This window comes from Euwallacea fornicatus, chromosome 13 (assembly GCF_040115645.1).
Source record: "Euwallacea fornicatus isolate EFF26 chromosome 13, ASM4011564v1, whole genome shotgun sequence".
In the NCBI taxonomy this organism is placed as follows: Eukaryota; Metazoa; Arthropoda; class Insecta; order Coleoptera; family Curculionidae; genus Euwallacea; species Euwallacea fornicatus.
This window is the reverse complement of record NC_089553.1, coordinates 1463836-1486665: the sequence shown is the minus strand read 5'-3', so window position 1 is coordinate 1486665 and position 22830 is coordinate 1463836. Positions and strand designations below refer to the sequence as shown.

Below are 22830 nucleotides of genomic sequence, written 5' to 3'. Positions count from 1 at the left end.
AGTTTTATTCATTATAATTTATTGTAATCTATTTGGAAATGGTATAGACAATTTTTTCTTTACTCTACTTATTTTGATAATACTTTTTTTGCTTTAATTATTTCGAAATTGATTAAGGTTCGTATGGTGAGGTACAGCATGAAAACACTGCCGAAGTATTGGGGGTATAGCTCAGTGGTAGAGCATTCGACTGCAGATCGAGAGGTCCCCGGTTCAAACCCGGGTGCCCCCTCTTTTTTTTTATTATTAATAAATTAAATTTATTGAAACCCACATCGAATTATGAAGCATTTCTTAATATTTTGTGATTAATAAAAATTCCAATAGCACGTCTTTCTCATTTACTCATCAAGATCCCCTCGTATACCAATGAATTGATTTTTAAATATTGTAAACAAAGATACACACTACTTCCCTCATTAATTTGAATAATAAACAAACTTAAAATAACTGCTTCAGATCTTTGTAGATACATGAATTTTACTTTAGAGTTTTTAGTATATAACTAACCGAACTCATTCGTTTTGCATCAAATATTTGGCTTTTTTTTTCAGCATTAAAACTGAACGAAAATGAATTTTATTTGCTTTTATTTTGTAAAAATTCTTTTCCTTCATTCATTGGTGAGTGTTCAACATTTTGGTTATTTAAAATTCATTGTAATAGCTATTATTTTAGGTTGGCAGTCTGATTTCTAAAGAAATAATTTGCACCAAAAAATCCTTCATCTGTTATGATGAGAACAGGTTTTATACATGCATTGAAGATGTTCATGGCAACCGTTTAATCCAAGGGTGGGTTCTAAATGAGGTCGAAATTTTCTCTATTGTTGGTTTTGTTTTAGATATCTTCGGACCTGTCCTGTAGGATTGTTTTGTCATGACCATAATGAGTTTGAATGCGAGGAAGATCTTTCCAGAGAATTTCTGACTGAAGAGAGATATCATTTTAAATTTAGTGGCAAAGAAGGACGAAAGCGAATAATTAATGATTAATTTTTCAAAGTTTTTGTATGAAAAAGATAATAAAATTATCCTCTTGATGCTGTGAGAGATAGACTGATAATACAATTTAAATGGCATTCCTTTTTGGGATTTTTGGGTCAATAGTGCTGCCGAACGAAAATAAGTCTGGTAATTAACTCTTCAAAACACAACGCACTTCCTTTATTGAAAATTTCACTACTTTACCCACATGTCCGACAAACGCATTACATCTGTTATCGATGGGGAAAAATGAATTGAATGCTAATTAAAATTTTATATCTGGGTCTAGGTAAAGACTCATTCAAGCTCACTTTTCCAGAGGTGAAATAATTTAATCACACTTGGGATAGAAGTAACTAGTAATACTAGAATGTAATGAAAACTTTTATTGCCCAATCGAAACGGTAAAAGCTTAAAAATTCACATACACACTCTGTGACGATTTCAATAATTCACTCAAAAAACAAATAGATTTTATGGTTTTAGAAAACGAACACGTACATACTGACACAGAATATTTATTCCGGTTTTATTCAAATATGTGATCCTCATAAAAGTAATTGGGAAATCTAGATGTATGAGCAAATGTGCTGATGACCAGACGTTTCATTTCACTTTTCGCATAAAAAACTTGGAATGTCGAGGACTCAGTTGTGAAATGAGTCTATGCAGTTGATAACCTTTTGGAAAAAACTTCCCCGAAAATATAATTCTCGTCGAAAAATTCTAAATAAAATGATCAGAAATTTTCTCTTCATTCATCATCATTTGATGACGTCAAAATCAATAATGCGGTTTGTTTGGGAGCGCCGCAACCGTTAATTTTGACAGATGTCAAATTTGGCGCATCTTTTTCGGTAATATCGCGGAAAGGATTTGAATTTTTGTGAAATTTTCAAAGAAAAATCGTGTTTTAAATGTCTTTTTGGTGATTTACGGCATATGCGAAATAATCAAATTTTCAGTAATTAATCGAGAAATCACTGAAGCAGTAATGGTATAGTGAACAGCCGACGATTTCATATTGGCAGTTTTAACTTCTTAGCCATGGCAAAAAATCCATGGCTGAGAAGAGGTTCCTAAGTAGGGTATTCCCCTTGTTTTTATTATATCATAGCTCTTCTTCTAATAGGAACGTGTGAAGGTGCGAATGAAGTTTTTTACCAATTATCACCGCGAATTAAATTTTTTTACAAAAAAAGGCTAAAATGCAATTATAAACGTGCTTCGGCCCTTTTCTCCTTACTTTTACCGCCCCATTATGCTCTTGATCAGCAGTAAAGGCATTTTGCCATTTTAGCCATAACAGATTCTGGACGAGTAGCTAGACAAAGATAGTTAATTAAATGCAGGTGGAATTGAAATTGATCAGTCACAGTTATGATAATTATCAGTTTCAAAGCTATAAAATTCTATCTAAAAGCTGTTTTAACTGATAATAAAATGGTGGTTACCATTTAAAAGTCTCATAAATATCGAAAAGCTTACGGAAACAACTAATGTCACTTTCCGCATACCAGACAGAAAAGCGAATTCGTCTTCGTAAACATACAAATGAGTTTCCTTATCGACACACACATGCCGGTACCAAATTCAGAGCAGGTACCCCCGGAAGGTCTGATATAAAACCACTCTCCATATTTTTCCACGGCCCATTAGAAATCAAATCTAGGCCTGTTTAGGTCCATTACTCGTTGTAACGCTTCTTCAGGGGCTTTGGGGGAATACCAGCAATACGTTGTTGAAAGCTCGCGTGGCATTTGTTTTTGGTTCTTTATGTAGGTATTCCGGCGGACGCGGTACCTACTCATCTTCTTCACGGTGCTTTCGCTCAAATTGAGTGTTAAAGTTGAAGGCTACCACGGATTTTGTTATTGAATTGTGAAGAACTTGGTTGGGGCCCCGTTGAATTGTTCTGCGGTATCGGTGTGAATTGGTGCTTGTTTTAACGTGTGCTTGGATTAATTCTGGTGGTGAGTACTTTATGATAAATAGAGCCTCAACGCAACTGGTCTATTATGTTCTGTATATCTTTGCAATTGCCGTTATGTGAGGGAAATTATGTTTGAAAGGCAATATAAGTACCTACTTACTCCGTTTTAAGTGGGACCATATATGGAAAGTGGACACCTTCATTTGATTAAATTCTTTAATTTGTTTAAACCATCATAAGAAATTCTTCCGAAGACTTATTTTCTATAATATTTAGACTTGGTAATTATTTTATAATCCTAATAGTCCGGTTCTTAGTTTTCCTGCTGACTTTGATACATGCCGTTTGTAAATTGTAATTCCCAATTAGCAAAAGTTTCAAGAATGATCGATCTATTTCCCTTTCGCCTTTTTAACAGTTGATAAACATTTAATCGACGTCCACTGGTTTTTCGCCTCATCTAATGAACTTTCTATATATCATTAAAGTGAATATGGTAATTATCATTTGATTAGCCACCTATACGTATTAGAGGACATTATATCGTGGCAAATGTTGCAAAATAAGAATTAAACATTTTTCCACGATTTCAGCATCCATAAACCTAGGAAAGGAAATTGTTTCGGGTCAATCTTCCACCAGAAAAGAGTTATCGTTGATTAACAATGCCGAAGAGATAGAAACGCACAATATGACTAGATATAGGGTAAGTAGCCAATTTCTTCGATTTTAACGAGGTCGTATTAATGCTCGCGGCTATAAATGATGATGGGTGGCTCTAGGATTGTTTATTTTACGAATACAATGTTGTAGTAATTAAGCCTTAAAAAAGCTGTCATTATTGTCGTCCGACTGAAAGGAAACTTAAACAGTGTTATTTAGAAATCACAATTATGGTTACGTACGTGCCGATTCGTCCCAAAGGGAAATCGCCTTTTGTGGGTTACAGACGTCCACTTACCATCCCGCAGAATTTCAACCGAATCGATATACTGTTTGAATAATAATTTATGATTTTTCATTTATTGCATCTTCACTGCGGCAAGTGAAATCTAGTGACAACGCTTACATATTCATAGAAACGCGAAATTTAAGTACGTGTCTGTATTTACCCGTTGAGCTTCGTTGGCTTGATGATAAGAGCATATTGATTTCACACACCCCGGAAACAAGTAGGGTTTGTTGTAAGAAAGAGGGTATAGCTCATTTATACAGGTCCGAAAGTCGGATGATATTGCGTTTTTATCTGATCACTTTGCTTCGTATATAAGGCATTAGGAGAAAAACATTATTTTGTAACTAATATCAAAACTACAAGGCCACATTAGGTGCATTGCGTTACTCATAAAAGAACTAATTAAGGTGTTGGAAGTGCCGTCTACCTGCAAGAATGCATGCCTTGGCCCTTTTTTGCACATTATCGTGCACTCGTTGCAAAAATCCTGATGTATTTTTTGATTGTAATGAATTATACGATTTTTCAGTTGTCCATTGTTGCTTTTTATTTTTCTTCCAACGGTTAACGCGATGAAAAATATTCAAGAGATTTTCTTTTGACAGAAATGTGAAGTATTCAGGAGATTACTTTTAGTAAAAGACAGTGGCGTATCATATTTTTCGTTGCAAACATTCAGGGTGGCGTCAATGGGAACTCCACCGGTGAAATCTAATATTATTTTCCTCTCGAAAGATGTGGCTTTACGCCTATTTTACGTTCCCCAATTTTCGTAAAAATATTTAACGCCGGAACGGATTTATTGGAAAAAAACAAAAAAAACATTATCGCTCTGCATTTGAGACGGGATGCGAAAATGGAGGCATATTCGTATGAACTTTTTTTTTAATTGTTCACGGATTCGTCCCCTGAATTTTTGACAAGCAATCATGAAACACCATGTGCACGGAAGTATTGCATTTCAAACAATTTCAATTCTCCATAGAAAATCTGCAAATTTAGGTCGGTAAAACGAATAGTTTGGCCATAGGCGCCAGCATTAGGCGCCAGTAATGAGTTTCCAAAAATGTGGCGTTCAAAAGAATAGTTCGCTTAATTACAATTATGAATCCAAAATTTTTCTGGCTACTTTTAGAGCATTTACCATTTTTTTAGAGCTCCGACAAACCTATTTATTTCAAACTCCAATCAAATAGATTGAATATCAGCTTTCAGGTTTAAAAAATTAATTCCTTAAAGATTTTTGATTTTTTTTTTAATTTGTATTTATTTCGCCCATCGAAGGGAAGTTCTACTAGCAGCTCATTTGGAAGTAGGTATTTTCATAACTCGATAGGAAAACGCAGATTTGGATAAGGATCAAGTTACGGCGACGAAGAGTAACCTTAAGGTTCACTTGACATGAACTATTCACTTCTGATTAAGGATTCAGTTGATCCTTTTAAAATTTGGATATTGCTGCAGCTGGTTGTCACGTGATTTTTTATTTGTAATTATTTGTTTATTTTCATTTGAGCTCATTTTCATTATTTGAATAAAGTTAGTACTAAGTCACTTAACTGTTTAGCTTTTATTTAAAAATGCCAAATTGTACGACTAAGGATGCCTTATGGCTTAAATCAATGTTAATAGTGCGCAAAGATCATGCATAAAGCTCTGTTAAACCTTAAAATGAAATTAGTTTCTCTTAGATTTACTGAGCTGTGTTATAGTTAAGGTTAAAATGTAGAACGAAAACACCTTAATATATAATCAGAATACTACTTCCATGGAGCCATTTGCATTTACATCTGGTAAACCTAAGTAGTGGCTCCTTAGCGTGATATTATTTTTAGTTTAAATATATTTTTAATATATTTTTAACACAGTTTAATTTCATCCTTAATTTAGCCGATTAAATGAATAAGAATAGCACGATTTCGGGTTAGAGTAATGCACTCTTCCAGTGGCTGCAATAGGAAATGGAAATTTTCGCCAGTGGTTTTGTTAATGTCTAATATATTTTGTTTAATTTCACTTCTAAATAATCGAGTAAATACTTCCACATCAAAATTCAGTTATTAATTGTTCCAAGATTTTTTTGTCTCGTTCACGTAAGTTTTCGCTCAAGTTGTGAAGGTTTAGCTCAAGTGAAACCTCTGCGATTCACGTTTATTGTTGCTCATTTTCGATGTCTGCGATAGGTTGTGAGCGGAGCCTCCCTTTAATGATGTTGAAATACAGGAAGCAATCTTCGTCTACTTTCGAGTCTGTGAAGGTTACAATAAATTATCGAATTAATTTTAATGTAGAGCACCTGCGCTAGACTAATAACATTTATGAAATCACTACGGCGGTAAGCTACAGTTATAAAAATGGCTAAAATAAATTTAAGATTCCGTTAGGTTACGCACCACATTGCTCTTCCAATACCCACTTACATGCAGAAATAGTTTTCCTAATTTCGTCGCCAGAAATAATGGCACGACTTTTACTTTCCACAAGGAATTCAAGGTACAAGGTAGAGAAACACCGGAAATTAGCGATTACATGCATTAAACGGCAGATTCTCTTTTCCTCGGTATCTGATGGCATTTCCTTTCAAGCTCATTATCTAGAATGGAAGCTTGTTATCTTTATGCTACGTGATGACACGCAACAGTTATATACAGAAGGAAGACAATTTAGGATTTTCCACCGTTTCATTGTATAATTTTGTGAGTGTTAGGGATTCGGTTTTAAACCACCTTGCTGATTTTCCATGGCCGTAAATCAACATTGATTCCCACCAATTTCACTTTTCTTCACTATGAAAACAGATTATTATTAGTCTATCCGTAGAACAATGCTTGAAGCCTGTAAATAGTTGTTTCGCACGATCTACGCGAAAGGTAAATTTGTGAACTTGCTCAATTCATTAGCTTCCTATTCGATTTAATTACACGCAACCTAAATAATGCTTAATTGATGCCCTAATTGATTTTTCCAATTTCCTCGTCGGTAACGTCGCTGCCTGTAATTTTGTCATCGATTAATACTACTTTACGAACCACTTCGGTACCCGCAAATCACACATTTACCAGTCGAAGACAAGATCGTGCTTGAAACAAAAGCTCGATAGAATAAAGATGAAGATAAATGAAACTTTCTTCTCGGAAATTGCGAAGATGGGAACAGTATGAGAATGCATCCGCGGCACTTTAAATTTAAGGTCAAGATCAAGAGAAGCAGCCGCGAAGATAAGGAAGGTTATTATATTAAACAAAACGTCAGCTGCTCGTGTATATTAACTTGCAAGCGAACCGATTTCAATTTTTCTGTTACAGGTTTCCTTCACGTTGCTAATCTGCGTTGGTTTGTCGGTGGTCGACCTTGTCCAGGCTGAAGAAAAACCAGTTCAAAAATCTCCTGTCAAAAGTGACAAATTTATCGAAGCTTTGGCTAAATTGTTGGCTGACTCTCAACCGTCTAATAGACTCGACCTAACTGCTTCCCCAAGTGAGAGGAGAGAAGCCAAATATCTATCTCCCCCTGATAGTTTTCAAGGTTGTTATGATTGCAATACTGAGCCCTGGATTCCAATCGTAGGCAGAAGCCTGCATTTTCCTCCCCAATCTGTCCATAATTCGTTCAACACTCCGCATTTTAGGGAAAAACTCCCTCCAAATAGCCACCAGAAGTTTCCTGCTCTCTACCATCCTCCGATCGATCAATATGGAGCTCCGCAGGCCAGTTTCAACTTTCCCCCCATAGGAGAAGTTGTGGATTTCATGCTGCCGCCTCGATTTAAACCATTCCCTCCATCACCTACTCTTTATGGCCCTCCGAAACCAGTGTACGGTCCTCCGAGAACGAATTTCAGTCCTCCCCCTTTGACCTACGATATTCGTCCCCCTCCGCCTTCATCCAATAACTATGGGCCTCCTGTGACGCGCCTGAATCGATTGCCTCAAGAGCTTCATCCTCCAATGTCTGTAGGGGCCATAAACACCCTTCCGTTGGAGAGCAATTTACCTCCAGCTCAACCTAGTGATAGCTATGGAAGGCCTTTGAGAGAAGAGAGTTATAATGATTTGGTAACTGATAATTATGGGGCCCCTATTGCTAATATGCATCATCATGCGGAGCCAATTACTTTGGGTAGTGATAGTGACTACAGGAATATAATTTTCACTAATTTTGGAACGCACTATAACGCGGAAATCCAGAATGGGCTTAATAAGAAGGGTCTGACTGATGTGCAGGTTGTGCCTAGTGTGAGGATTGCGGACTATACTGCCTCCATTGATTATCCCATTAATATTATTCAGTCTCCAGTGTTGGATTTAAATGTGAAAGACCAGCAACATTTAGCTGACCAAACTGAGCAGAAGCTCAGCGATAATCCTATAGTAGTAGACGATACGTTTACTAGCTCTAGTGACATTAATACTACTTATTCTTCATCAGAGATTCCAACCAAGAGACATAATGATAAATATTTAAGTTCAGATACTTTTGATAATAACATAGAAAGTAAGGTAATACAAAAGTTGCTGTTAGAGCACAATTTTATCTCTCAGGACCATATTGTGGACATTCAAGAGGGCATTTTTAATACCGAGAAAATACAGGGTGATTTTAATTCAGCAACTGTTGAACCCTCTGCAGATGCGATAGTCAGTCAAAAGCCCCAACCCCCATCTACATGGCTTTCTCCAGTGAATAGCAGTTATACCCCTCAAAGGACACAGATTATTGTGCCTTACTTGAGAGCCCCTGCTGGGAATGGTTACCAGAAACCTTCGACTGCAATTTATAATCGGGAATATACCACTTTGGCTCCAGTTTTTGTGCCTCCTCCCATGACAACTGAAGCCTCCAGTTGGTGGCCGAGGCTTGTGGAAGATTTACGGAATGCGGAGTCGCAAAAGGAGCCAGCTCATGGTTTCCAGAAATCGACAACTGAGGTGATTAACATTAAAGAGTTTCTTGCGAAACAAAAGCCTCTGTTTGATGTTGCGTCACTGCAGAAGAATATCGATCAATGGACACAGCAGGCTTATTTAAATTTGCGCCAAGGGGTAACACACACGAAGAAAATTCCTGGAGAATATTTTACCACGACTCCTCCAGGCTATACGGAAATTGCCAACGACATTCTGGCTTCTGATAGTAACCAAAAGGATTATATCAGTAAGGAAATTCAGCAGAATCTAATTTCCAGTGACGATGACTCAACCACCGCAAAACCCTCCGCCAGTGTGCGATTTATAGTACGTCGTCCTCCGAAGTCCTCCTGGGACCAAAGTAAGGTGACTTTGCGCAATTCCACACATGAAAAGGTTTATTTGGTGACGCCTCAAAGCTATGTGAGGCATCTCACCAGCACTCCAGCTACAGCTTACAGCATGGCACCAAAAATTCAGAACGGGAAGGTGAATAACGTGACTACAATGACGAGGATTGATGTTAGGATTGAGCCTTCTAGTGAGGAGGTTGAGAAGAAGCTTAAGCCCATTAAGGTAGTTTACAGCGAATGGCCTCATATAAGTAAGTATTTGTTCTACATCTGATGGTATTAGTAGATGATGGGCTAAAAGTAATAGTGGAGTATAAGTTGAGTAACATAATTGAGGCATAATGTAGCCACTTGTACTTTTTGATAGATCTTTTAATGTGAGAGTACGAATGAAATGTTGGGCTACGTAGGTTGATTAAAAATTTTATTCGTCGATTTAGTTAGGATTAAAATTACATTATCAGTCTCACATGTTTTAGTTGAATAATGCCCCAGGACTTATAGAGGTGGTTCCATTCATTTAGAATTAGTTAGAATCTTCTTTGGCATCATTTAAAGTCGTTTTGTGCTTGTTTAACCTTGTTGAGAATACGCTGCCACTGCTTTCCTCGATCGAAAGTCCCAACTTCTTCAGTAAAACCGGCAAAAGCATCTGGAATTTAACCATTGGACATTTTATCAATCAATGTTAGTTAAATACATCTACTTTATTTATTTATTTTTTTTTTTGACTAAGCAGCCTGCTCCTCTTGAGTAGGAATCGACCATAACCTCGCTTGATTGAACACGTTAAAAAAGAACCTCGAGTAGTCTCTCCTTTCAAACTCAACAGAATTTTATTTTAGAAACAAATCCTGTGGTCTATCAACCACTCAGAACTTGTTAAAGGCTTTTTTAAAATACTCAAAACTGAGAATCTCTTAAATCAGATAAATAGAGTTCTAATTTAAACTCTTTAAGCACACGAGTGTCGCCAAAAATTCTTTAAATTCAATCGAATAAACTTGCGGTTTTGATTCGAATTATATTATTATGAACATATATAAATTCATTAATTTTATATTGGTGCTGAACAGTCGGTTCTTCCATTATCTATCGTTGGTTTTCCAGAAGTATGGTGGTAGATACTCTTGTAGGCAAAAATTTGAGTATGTTTTGTTTGGTGCTAAATGTGCTGATGAATCGTGAGAAGTATATGAAATAGAGATTGTATGTGTCTACTATTTTTTGATATATTTTCCTCCCTTCACTAATAAACAATTTTCTAGTAAATAACCTGGAAACGACCACAACCCTCAAACCTACAACGAGACACCCCTTATTCGGTCTCATGGACATGGCCCCCTACACAGCGCCCCCAAATACCACTGTGGAAACTCTTGGGGGGCACTCCAAGGTAAGATGCATCTACTGCAGACGAGAAATTCACATTTAAAACCGAGATTTTACGAGGCGAATCTTAAAACAAAGTCGTTTTTAATTATTGCCGGGTGTGATAGTACATGCTTAGAAAGAGAAACTGCCGCTTCTCTAGGAAATTATTAAGGTTTCAGTACCGTGGGAAGTACTCGATTCGTGTGATGATGTTTATTGTAAACGCTTAGGCTTGGGGAACTACTGCTGTAGTTTGCTTCAATTATGTAAATGGTAATTATTTCAATGGTCGGTAATTTTCAGGTTGTCAGTGTGGGTACTTCTCCGATTGTTAGGTCTGTCAGTACCACTCCATTGCCGAATGGGAACGTCAATGGCACTGTGAGGATTTCTGCCTCAGTGTCATGAGGAGGGGCTCAGTCTCTAGCATGTAAGTGTGTATATTAAGTATTTTTATTCAAATACGATAAATTAAACCTTAAAAATATCTATCCAAATACATGATATTATCAATTTTATTACGTACGTAATAATACGGGTTCGTTGGCTATCTATAATATCACATGTCTAGTTTTTTGGCCCTTCTGGCGATGTGCTCCTCGACCGAGGTCCAACATTACCAGCTGCCAAAGAAACATTTTTCTTCACAGTCAACTTCGAACGGGCTTATGAACTAAACAATGGTACTTAGTTCCCTTCAAGATATTATAATCTTATAATGTAAAAAATTGAGTATTAAAAAGAGAGAGGAGCGCTTATTGCAGTAGTGGTTTTTGGAATTCCGGAGTTAAATTTGAGGCTATCTCCGCGCAGTTCCATAGTCTCTGGTGGCTGACATAGGGGACAACTTTGGCCACTTGCATCGACCCCTATTTAATTAAATTAGCACTGAAGTTTATGAAAATCTCATATTTTGTTTATATACCAAAAACTTCTTCTTTCTGCCTGGTTCTTGTCTGAAGTAGACTAAAGCATCTCTCGGAACTCCCACTTGAAAGTGCGAGGTTTTCCTGCTGGGGATCGGTTCAAATAAACTAGGGGCGCAATCCAAGTCCAGACGGATGAGGTCCTCTTGGAAATCCATGGAGAGCGAAAGCCATATCCAGGCTAAGCTCCGAAATTTTATATCACTATAAACGTGAAATAGCAACGGTAATAAATTAATGTACCAGCTAAAGGGGATTTTCTGTGGTGCCTCGGCAAGCTCCAGTCGATCTGATTCAATTTGTTCGAGTTGCGAAGTCGGTATTTTAGCGTCAAAACCCCGGTCCTGGAATTCGAGGTCAGCTGAAACCACGGAGTTAACCGCCCGGGAGAATGTAGGGAGAGCAACGTGCCTAAATTGTTTCTTTGTTGCCTAGAAATACGTGTCTGACAATCCCTAATTTCGTAGGTATCTAAAAATTTTGTAATTTGCAGGAGTACTGCCTTAAAACTAGACGTTATTTTAAAAATGAGATATTTACACATCCAGTTCTAGCATCTATCTGACGTCACGAGCCATGATAATAATTTCAATTGTTTTGCATAGATGACGCTGTATTTAGACAAGCGGTGGAAATTGGCCATTTAGCTTCATAAATTTCAATTTATTTTTATAAGCGAAATGTAATTTACTATTTAGAGTTTTGGAGTATTTTTAGTTACTTTCTGATGAAAAAGAAATGTAAACTTGATTGCCAAATATGAGCAAATATCGGGTGAGTACTCAGTTATCATCTTTGTGAGGCATTTTGAAGCAAAAAATAGTGTTGGACGAATGAGTAAAGTAAAATATTATGTACGTCTAGTTGCCTTTACAAAACTTCATTACATTACGAATAATGAGATATTCGAGGACAGATTCAGAAGTTTACCCAATCTTACGGCTTTTTAAGCGAAATTTAGATTTAAAAAATGTCTGTAAGTTTCTAAATTTGTTTGTTACCGATTGTTCATACATTCATATCGTTTATTTTTAATTCCCAAATGATTTATCAATAATATTAATGCAAATTTTTGGCGTATTACATTCGTCTATTTGTGAAACTCTCCTCTTGACTTTCGCCACGGATGTCACATTAACGTGAAATAGGACATGCAGTGGGAAAAGTTATTGTTTTTTAAGTAGTAGAATAGTTTTTAAAATTTTGTTCCACCGTGTTCACCCAAGCATATGATTATAAAAGTTTTCTGTTTTACTTCTAGCAAGTTTCTTACCTATATAAGAATACCACAGTGAACCCTCTGCTGTTATTCATTGCCTCTGCCACTGTGCTGGAATGGGTCAATGGCCCATTTCCGTAAGTCATCCGAAATTTATACGCTGGAAATTTGCGAATAGGTCCTTCGACCAGGGATACTCCCGGGTCCTTGTAGGTCACGTTAATTAAATTCAAAATGTCCACCTCAACTATGAACAAAAACTTATTGCTGTTACCTCTCATGAACATCAACATCAACTTACGAGGCATTTCGCTGGCTGGGAGCTTCGGATTTGGATGGCTTTTGGTTTCTGGATGGGCGATCTCGTTCTCTGACGGATTTAAGGTTTGGACAGCGACCAAGAAATGGCAATAGGACATCCATAATAAGAAAGGTTTTATGGAGATTCGGCCCTGTAAACGAGACAGATGGTTCAGATGTTTTCAGATTTATGTAGGACATTAATCATGAAGGTTTACGTGCCAATGACAACATGAATAGGATTGGTTATCGATTTATTTTGTTGTAGGACGTTCAAATCGGATCAAACAATACTATTTGAAATATAAAACAATTGGAATACGCCATTAATATAATTTGCACTTCTAAATCGTTATAAACGATTGAACGAAACCCTAAAAAAACGGATCATACTGCCCAAATTTATTCTCAATATCCGCTTTCATGGTCGATTTATTGCTTTTTTTTGTTTTTGGTTTTAGTAGTCTTTTAAATCTTTTTTGATTTTGGAAAGAAAAACTTTTTTCTCTCCAAATTAGCTGAATAAAAGTTTATTCAATCAAGGTGTCCCACGTGTCAATGCTTGGAATGTCAAATCGTCTATGAGACGGCGTCACCTGCACAAATTTATCGCTTCTAGGGGGAGCGTAATTATATAATTCTGCGGGTTTAAGATCGCTCCTTCGCTCAGTTTTACATCTCAAATTAAACCTTCAAACGGTCGTTTTTTCTTTTTAAGGATAACAAATCCCCGATCTTTGTCTTCAGCCACGTCCCGAATAAACGCGATTTATTGCGTTGGACTGGAGCAAAAAGACCACAAGCACTTTCTCGTCTGCCGTTTCTTTTGTCTATTAAACGTATTTTCCAGTTTTCCCGTTTGTGTCGGGAAACTTTTTTTACTCCGAGTGGCCCGTTCTTCCTGTCATTTTGTCGCGAAACAAGAACGCCTTTATTAATTTTTTAAGTGGCGAATATGCTTGAATTAGGGTATGCTGTACACTTTAAACGTGGTAATTTTATATTGTATGGCTCCGATATTAAAATATATCGAATGCTGCTGGTTCAGAGAAAATTAAAAAAATATTTACGTCCCTTTGCCATCTTATACATAATAATACATAACTCTTTAAGTGCCCATCCCACTTGATATGTAACAAATGCAAAACTTACCATATTCATATTTAATTAAAACACAACACTGAAATTTCCCAAAAATTGCAGGAAAACAAGGCAGTCGTGTAACTGAGCAAAGACAACTGAATCAAGAGCACATAACGAAGTCTCCTGCAACACGGTTGAATGGCGTTCCTGCAACAAAACAATAATTGCCATACGATTGCACAGTCCGACACTGCCGAAGCTTAAAGCTTAACCTCCTGTCCAAAGCTGACATTAAGCGCAAACTCGAGCCCTATCGATCCTGCAGGCGATTTTCCCTCATGGGTGATAGTCTGGGAGATTTAGGATTGTATTTTAAATGTATTTGGGGGGTGCTGCTGGACAAAAAGGTGAAGGTTTTTCTGTACAGTTCAATCTTCTAGATATTTATCCTCGTAAATTGCTTATGTACCAATTATTGTGCTTCCGGTTAATAATGTTTTGCACTAAATTTTGATTAGTTATGATATTTCTTTTCGGTGTTAGATCATAAGATTTGTTTCGCTAAAAAGCGATGATGAAACGTTATGTACCAATGCTGTAAGGTTTTGTAGGTTTTGCTGTGTAATATCAATAATAGAAGTTGGACATAGTATTTTATTTACTGTAGGTATTTGCTGGTTAACACTATTATTTATTTATACCGTAAAATTAACGTTTAGATTGTGAGTTTTGGTCTGTGGTTCTAGTCATAGCACTCTTTTTTATGCGATGTGTGTTTAAGCAGTTTAAGCCATTAATGCGTTCTTTTATATTATAAATAAATGTTAACTTATATATTGTTAAAATAGAGAAGATTAACTCTTAAGAAATTGAAATCTTCTCTATGTGTATAATTCTACGATGGCAAAAGTCAATGTGTCACAAAAAATATATAACTTCAAGTTAACCAAAGTCTTTTTCCTGTAATCGTATTGTAAAGTTTTATATTATAATATTGAATTATTTTTAATATAATACTTTTTGCATGTGTAATGTAGTTTTTCTTTATCAAAGTCATCCTTCTGGACATTTTGGTGGAGGCGCTATTCATTAGATTTCATTATTGCTGTTGCACCATTTATGAGTTTTAAAAAATCGAATCGAGAAAAAGAATTATTAGGAACAAAATATACCTCTTCGCATTTCTGCATTTCTAATTAAAAAAAATATTAAGTGTTCAGTAAAATCTTGCTTTGAACAGGCTTTCGAAAATATTTCGTATCAGGAATGCAGAAATATGAATAGGTATATGTAGTTCCTAATGGTCCAATGTTGTTTCTGTACTCCTGATAAGATATACTACATTCAAGAAAGTTCAGTAGCAGTCAACTTATTTCTCACATTCACTGAGCATGAAGTAAAGGTAAGTAAGTAATTAATTATATCGCCAATGCCCAACATCAATAAAACAAAGACATTGAATTTTTAACGTGTATTTATTAAAAACCTTAAGTATATGCTTAATTTAAAATATTTCTTATTTATACTTAAACCTTAGGAAGCCTCGTTAGGGGTTTAACAGACATTACCACCAAGAAAAGCAATAATAATTAAAGCTTTTGGACCCGTCTAACTATTGCATGAAGGAGATAAAATAAACTTGGAACTTCCATAATCGAAACTGACAGGTCAGTTACTCCCCATTTACAAAAATTGTGCGTTAAATGGCTTTTGCTGGCGAAACAAATTGGCGAAATTATTTAACTAATACTTATCATTACGAAAGACTATGTTACTGGGTATAGTAATTGTCCTCTTGGTGGTTCATGTGTAAAGAGGACGAAAATTACACTTTTTTAAACTTTAATAAGTATAACGAATCCTAATTATGGTGTTTATATAATATTCTATTTCCGTACATATTTACGCTTATTAAAAAGTTTCCTATCTTTATTATCTAAATTTGGTGAATTTTCAAGTTTTGTATCACGTGTCGAAAAATACACTACATTTGTGGTACAAAGTACAGCTACAAAGTCGGGTACACATGGCGGATATTGGTATATCGTATGTATCTAGTAAAAGATACGTTTATGATTTAACTGAGAGTAACTTATAAAGGCACGATATATTTGGAGGCACTTTTGTGCAATTATTTGAAAACATTTTTTTAGAAGAATGCCATATCCTTTTCTCGAGTTTTAAAGATGTGGTTCGAGGAAATTACTTTCCTTCGCTTAGATCTGCCGCGGACATTATCAAAGACGAGGAGCTAATGAACGAAGTGATTTTCCATTTTTACACACGATATAAATACGACGGAGATATTTGACCGACCACGAAAGCGTTAACAGTCTGCCTTTACGGAGAGGCAATATCTAGGCTGATTCGATGAATAGAAATAATTTTTTCTAGAAAAAGTTTACACAAATACCAATTAAGTTGAAAGAGAACATAACTTTTTTCAGTTCAATTTGTAAAAAATGATATTTAAGAATAGACTTTTACGGATGGTAATCACATCTAATCCGCAGATTTCTGATAATCTTCAATTTTGATGATGTCCATTGAAGATGCAGAGGACACGTCAAGAAAAAATTTTTTTGAGCGACGGTGTCAAAACCCAGAAAATATTTGAAAATATATTTAGATCGGCAGTGATAACGTAAGGGTAAGTTATAGACTTACCATTAGGTTAGATTAAACTTATTACAATGCATTGATGTGAATGATTTTGCCCAAAATTGCCTCCTAAAGTGTAAATCTTACGTTCTATTCTATAAAATATTGTTTCAAGTTTGATTTAATAGCTTTATATTATGTATTTTCATCTGTTGCTTTGTCACTCACCTTACTGAAAACTTAAAATTTTCTCATGCACCAAAAGTATCAGTAAGTAAAAGTAAAAGACTTTAATGTTTACACTGAAGGCCCCGATTTAACTTCACGTACATATAAAAATTACCTAAAATTCTCTATCATAAAAGTGAGTTATTTTCGCTCATATGAGCCTTTAACTACTCATAATAACAGTTCGATTTTAATCGAAATTGGTGTCATTATTTTCCAGTAAAGATTCAACTAGAGCCACCCGGCATTATTATGTCCTCCCAACGGTATAACTCCGGGCAGTTTCGTTAACAGCTGCGAACCGTTCTTAAACTCCTCGTCCGGAGTTTGAGTAGACCCTGTGGCCGGATTACTAGAAGAAGACGTATGCAACAACGGCTCCCGAGAAGAATCGTTTTCGGCGGGGACAGTTGCCGCTGTAACGCTTTCTTCTAGGACATGGAAAATGTTGAAATTGGAATAGCAATTAATAGGAAAACATACCGGCGGTATTGGAGGAACTCAAAACTGGCCGTGCTGCAGGCGGAACTTCAACTGAATCTTGCTGGGATTGAGTGATATCATGACGAGATATCGGGAGGAGATTGCAAGCAGGAACTCGAGTGGGCACACTGGAAGCTCTCTTTAAAGCTTGAGGCATCTGACCGTATTAAAAGAATGTTAATTAAGTCGTTTAGGGGGAAAAACAATAACCTACTTTCTTTACAGGCACAATCTTTTTGGTCAAGCTTTCGCTGATGGAACTAGTGGGAGCTACCACAGGACTGGTGTTCCTCGAGGCAGAAAATTTCTTTCGTTTCTTTTTCAAAAGTGCCAGACCGTGCGCAAGTCCGTGCAACTCTGGCTCGGGAATTTCCTGATCCCTGCTAGCGTTTTCTATGCTCGGATTCGAGTCTGATCCGCTGGCAGATCCTGGAAAAAACACTTCAAACTCTACAGCGTAAAACTTTTAACTTTTTGTTAACGCAAACCATTCTCCTCTGAAGCAGGACTGTTACTGTGACTGTGTCCATTATCTCTGCAGTTATTGCACACGGAGTCCTCCGATCTGGACCTCCCAATAAGCCTGGACACTTTTCCTGACTTGGCCGCCTCGATCAAAGTGCCCCATTTGCGCTTGTGCGAGTGACTTCTTTTCAAGTGTAATCTGTAGAAAGTTTTCAAATTCTCTGTCTAAATTTGTTGTTTTATTGTACCTTCCAATGCCTCTGTGATGGTGATAATTGTGCCCTTGACCTTCGTTAATGCTGCCCTGGCTCGAGGAGACCGTGCTGCTGTGCTGAGTTAATTTACGAGGATTCGAATTGAAAATTCCGGACAACGTCGAACCGAAAAAGTCGTGGTGATGGCCTTCACTATGATGATGACCTATTTAAACTTCTTTTAGTTACAACGTATCAGCAGTCTATCACTCACAGCTACCTTGAAGGGAGGCTATGAATTCGGCTACAGGGGGAAGCACAGCCGATGTAGTGGACGGTTGCGGAGCTATATTAAAACCCTTCATCAATCTTCGTTCCTTCTGCCTGTTCTTCTTGCCGCCAGTGCCCAAACCGCTGTGGGCAGTGCTGGTGTTCATGCCTGAGTTCTTGAGAATTTCGATTAGTTCAAAACGAAACGCTGAGATGTCCTGTTTGATCTCGTTCACATCGTCCTCAGTCACCCCTTGGTTTTCCGCTTTTCGCTGCTCTACTGTGACGTACCGTCTGACCAAATTTCGCATAATGCTCTGGGAAAACGAACTTTAATACATTTTTCTTACTGTAACACGAGGAGTTTCTAACCTGATACCTGAAGTCCCGCTCATTCGCTTGCTTGACTTTGCGCTGCAATAAATTATAAATTGACCGTTTAGCTGACGGTTTTGAGTTAAGGCTGGAAATATTTGATAACATTGTTAGAGGATACGGGGACATGATTTATTAAGACGAGAAAGTGGACGTTTTCCAAACATTCAATCCTTAATTTTTCTTTTACATTTTCGTTTATTCCCTAAAGCTACGAAAACGCAACCCTTAAATACCTCTCGTCCTGTTAAAATATGTAAATTTCATCAACCTCCAGTTTATATTAAATGATATAAAATTTTCCAGACCGAAGGCCTCAAGTGAGACCTCTTGTTGGGGAGATTTCAGGAAAAGCGGTAAAATGAAAACTAAAATTTGCTTATAGAGGCGAAGGGCGCTAAATTATACGAGATGGAGATTTAATTAAAACCGTCTCAAGTCTCTGACGACAAAAAGTGAGTGAGTGACGATTATTAAATTCAGTTAAAAAAATAATGTAAAATATTTAATGCTACAACCCTGCAGAATGAATTAAGTTGAAAAGGGCATAATAGGCAACTCGGTATACGCAAGATTGCAAATTTGTTTGTGTGAATGCCTTAAGCGCTTTGCCAAAAATAGCATAATTTAAACTAAGCATTGACTACGTTGATGTCGTGAATATTAATAGCTCCATTGAACATCAAACTGAAGCTCAATCCGCTACGTTCATATAGTAAATGTTACGTAGCGAAGGGACCCTTCGGGACTCGCAAACCCAGAACTAGGTCTCTGTTCTATATGAACCTTATCGCGGTTATAGAGCATTATGGGTTGCATAAAACAAGCATTTAATTTATTGTCTTCTGATCCGGACCAAACTCGAATATCACCGAAAATAATGAGATTGAGTGAAGCATGTGTATTTGGCAAGATTAGCACAGTCTCCTACTGAACCATGGAGTTTGCTAAATAAGAAAAACGAAAATAAAGAAGGCAACCCACAATACATAAGTCGCACTGTGGGTTTCTCAGTAGTCCTATGGCTTCAGATCTGCATCCAGCGAAAGTCCATTACGAATCTTATTCTATAGAGACAAATACCAAGCTCACTGTGAAACTGATTTATAGTTCGTTGTGTTCTTCTTAGTTCATTTTCTCTTTCACAAACTCCAAAGATTCGTGATTCAGTTGGAGTCACCTTTATGTCAGAAAGTCCAATATCTCAACAAATGTGCAATTTAGAAGAAGAAATTTCCTGCAAAAATTTTTGGTATGTGAAAAGTCTGCATTTTAAAATTATTTTCAAATCTACAGGGCAAGCCGTAGAAGTGCGACAGTAACAAATTAGATTTTTTTTTTTTAATGAAATCATCCTAATTTTTCGCAATTTTAGAATTTGTCGTTAAATTTTAGGATCAGTTTATGTAAGGTACCCTTCACTCTTTAAAATTTGCGGCTTCCGAATTATTCGGGGAAAATTTGAAAATTTTGGTACAGCTGCAAGGTCCAACGGAAATCAGTGCTGTGCCCGTACCATTACCAACTTTTAAATCTGTCTTCTGGAGCTCCAAGAGGAGTTAATAAGCTACGTTTTGACACATTTTAATTTGAGAACAATTTTTCCATAGCTATCGAAATGTGCCTCCAAAGTTGCATGGCTTCAAACGTCAATAACCTGATATGGTCCAGTTGAATAAATTTTAAGTGAAATAATCCAATTTTTTCAACGGTATCGTGTTCAGAATATAAAAATCTATACATTTTATCAACACTGCTCTGTCCCCAAACGCAGCCAGTTGTGAATTCCCAAAAACAGTTCCTTGGTTCTAAGTGTTTTGATGACACCGACAGTAATTAAGTCAAATAACAAATAATTTCAACCAAGTTGTCATAAATTATAATATTTTACAAAATTTACATTAGATTTAAATGCATTTGTTCAATAACTGGGCCAACTTATCAAAAAATTCGAATACTTAACAACTGTCAACAGCAGCTGTCTATTGACAGCTGCTGTTGACAGTTGTCACCGATGCGACTATCAAAACATTTAGAAGTCACAAGGGAACTATTTTGGGAATTCAGAAACGGTTGGGTTTGAAAATAGGGTAATGTTAATAAAATTTGTAAATTTGTGAATTCTGAATACAATTCCGTTGAAAATATTACAATATTTCATTTGAAATTTGTTCAACTGGAACATATCAGGTTATAGACGTATGAAACCATGCAACTTCAGAGACATATTTTGATAATTGTGGAAACATTTTTCTCAAATTAAAATGCATCAAAACATAGCTTATTAACTCCTCTTGGAGCTCCAGAAGGCCGATTTAGAAACTGACAACGTTTAGGGCACAGCACTAATTCCCGTGGGACCTTGCAGCTCTCAAAATTTTCAGATTTTTTCGGAAAAATCAGCAATGGTAAATTTTAAAAATTGAGTGCATTATATAAACTGACCTCAGAAGTAACGACTTAAAAATAATTTTAACACACCTTTTACATATTAACCACTTTTGTAGGAAACTTTTTCTTTTAAATTGTACATTGGCTGAGATATTGGACCTCCTCGCACCAAGTAGCAGCCCAGTATATACGAGGCGATTCAAGAAGATGGCTTGCATTTGTGACTTTTTTGTTTTTAATCTTAGAAAGTTGAAATTTGGAGAGAAGCTATATGAGAATAGAGAAGAAATAATTAACATTAATGGTGTTTATGTAGCAATTTCGGTTTAACCGGAAATTACCTCAACTTTTGATTTTTAATGGTAATATCTTATATATTTTTACTTTTTTGGAATTTGGACGTCGTTTTAGGCTAATAATATGTCATTTCACAAAATATATTTTTTTGTGTTTTTTTTTCATGTCGAGCTACGCCACTGAGGCATATGTATTGCGTTCAATTTTAGGCTATAATTATGGAGAAAAACACTAATATGTCATTTTATTGGGTGCTTTTTTATAAGCAATCTAAATACCGAAAAACAATTTTTCCCATTTATCTTCCGTTTTTCAAATGGCAATATGGCGACTCTTTGCGATTTTCTGAAAGGCTATTTTTTCCTGAATTTTTTTATTTCAAACACAACGTATGTTCGTTTAGAACTGAACGTTAATACGTTAAACACATTCAAATTTAGAAAAAAATACGTTGGTCGTGGAATATATTACGGCCCCTTTCCAAAGGGTAGAACAAAAGTATAAAATATTTCCACTTGTAGAAATTTTTCATTAAATTATATGAAAGCACAAGTTTACGCCGCCCTTTCTAATAATCGAGAAGAATTAGAAGAAAAAGTTTGCAGGGCGATAAATATTACCCCAAATTAATTAGACAACGTTATGAGGAAAACAGTCAAAACACTTTTGCTTGCCGAGAACAACAAGATGGTCATTTTGAGCACCTCAATTAATCACTTGCGGATAACGACAAAAATATAGAGGTTTTTTCAAACCTCGACGTCCTGACGAATAACTAATCTCACATTCTAGAGCTATCTCACGAATTGACGTACTTGGATTAACGTCTACCATAAATAAAACATCGATTTCTTTGTCTTCACTCCTAATAAAGTTTTCTTCTTCATTTCCCGTTTTACTTTCATTCACTAATTTTTGAAAATAGTGGCGGTCTGGATGGTTTCTAAGTGGAAACAGTTCCGCATAAAGTCGCGCAGCATGGAAAGGCCGTTGACGACATTCTCCAAATACTAACAGCTAATTTATTTTTTCACAAAAAAGAATATAATTTTTAAAATGACATATTTTTACACTAAAAATGACCTCTAGATTCCAAAAAAGTAAAATCTTATAGGGTATTACGTTTAAAAATCGATAATTGAGGTGATTTCCGATTAAACCGGAAGTGCTAGATAAACTTCATTAATGATAATTAATTCTTCTCTATTCTCATATAGCTTCTCTTCAAATTTCAACTTTCTAAGTTAAAAAAAAAAGTTATAAGGGCGAGCTAACTTCTTGAATCGTTCGGTATATAACATAATATGATAAATATTTTTTAATTAGAAAAAAACAATTTGAAATTTTAATCTGTGTAAATTGGCGAGCATTCTCTTCCAATGCCTGCGCCCGTAATCTATGAAGAACTAAAATATTCGTGTATGATTCTTCTTTTCTGTTGGCCCAACCTAAAGCTTAGTTTAGAAACTTGTATAGTTTCCGCGTCAGTT

General features: G+C 36.1%; 3 protein-coding genes and 1 non-coding gene across 5 annotated transcripts in view; 2 read left to right on the top strand and 2 right to left on the bottom strand.

Moving 5' to 3' along the window:
* Window positions 1-160: 160 nt before the first annotated feature.
* TRNAC-GCA (transfer RNA cysteine (anticodon GCA)) lies at window positions 161-232 on the top strand. The gene has a single exon. It is a non-coding gene; the product is annotated as a tRNA-Cys (tRNA).
* A 1800-nt stretch (window positions 233-2032) lies between these two features.
* LOC136342905 (uncharacterized) lies at window positions 2033-15068 on the top strand. 2 transcript variants are annotated; one of them, XM_066289165.1, is made up of 6 exons: window positions 2033-2069; window positions 3513-3625; window positions 7180-9385; window positions 10403-10530; window positions 10812-10938; window positions 14157-15068. In XM_066289165.1, exons 1-5 carry the CDS (start codon window positions 2048-2050, stop codon window positions 10914-10916), a joined length of 2574 nt encoding a protein of 857 aa, XP_066145262.1. In that variant the 5' UTR covers window positions 2033-2047; the 3' UTR covers window positions 10917-10938; window positions 14157-15068. The 2 variants fall into 2 exon arrangements, with proteins under 2 accessions (XP_066145262.1, XP_066145263.1); XM_066289166.1 differs by lacking the exon at window positions 2033-2069 and adding an exon at window positions 2632-2959.
* Window positions 9541-14244, bottom strand: LOC136342906 (kielin/chordin-like protein). Its single transcript, XM_066289167.1, has 7 exons — window positions 14106-14244; window positions 12955-13105; window positions 12708-12900; window positions 11678-11865; window positions 11434-11615; window positions 10691-11377; window positions 9541-9786 (listed from the first exon to the last, which is right to left on the bottom strand). The coding sequence occupies exons 1-6, from the start codon at window positions 14112-14114 to the stop codon at window positions 11264-11266; spliced, it is 837 nt and encodes a 278-aa protein (XP_066145264.1). The 5' UTR covers window positions 14115-14244; the 3' UTR covers window positions 9541-9786; window positions 10691-11263.
* A 424-nt stretch (window positions 15069-15492) lies between the features above and the next one.
* Window positions 15493-22830, bottom strand: part of Trpgamma (Transient receptor potential cation channel gamma) — a 38794-nt gene continuing 31456 nt past the window's right edge. Inside the window, exons 16-22 of the mRNA XM_066289722.1 lie at window positions 18650-18691; window positions 18288-18594; window positions 18062-18233; window positions 17837-18012; window positions 17563-17789; window positions 17349-17505; window positions 15493-17293 (exon numbers count right to left, since the gene is read on the bottom strand). Of these exons, the coding sequence (XP_066145819.1) occupies window positions 17097-17293; window positions 17349-17505; window positions 17563-17789; window positions 17837-18012; window positions 18062-18233; window positions 18288-18594; window positions 18650-18691 (1278 nt within the window). The 3' untranslated portion in view covers window positions 15493-17096. The remainder of the gene's footprint in view (window positions 17294-17348; window positions 17506-17562; window positions 17790-17836; window positions 18013-18061; window positions 18234-18287; window positions 18595-18649; window positions 18692-22830) is intronic.

Coding starts and splice junctions, on each gene's coding strand:
- LOC136342906 (XM_066289167.1), bottom strand. Junction 11,866..12,707: donor ACTGTGGTATTCTTATATAG/GTAAGAAACTTG, acceptor ACGTATTTCTAG/GCAACAAAGAAACAATTTAG. Junction 11,378..11,433: donor GCAGAAAGAAGAAGTTTTTG/GTATATAAACAA, acceptor TTAATTAAATAG/GGGTCGATGCAAGTGGCCAA.
- LOC136342905 (XM_066289165.1), top strand. CDS start 2,048: ATGGCTGAGAAGAGGTTCCTAA. Junction 3,626..7,179: donor ACAATATGACTAGATATAGG/GTAAGTAGCCAA, acceptor TTTCTGTTACAG/GTTTCCTTCACGTTGCTAAT. Junction 10,531..10,811: donor CTCTTGGGGGGCACTCCAAG/GTAAGATGCATC, acceptor GGTAATTTTCAG/GTTGTCAGTGTGGGTACTTC.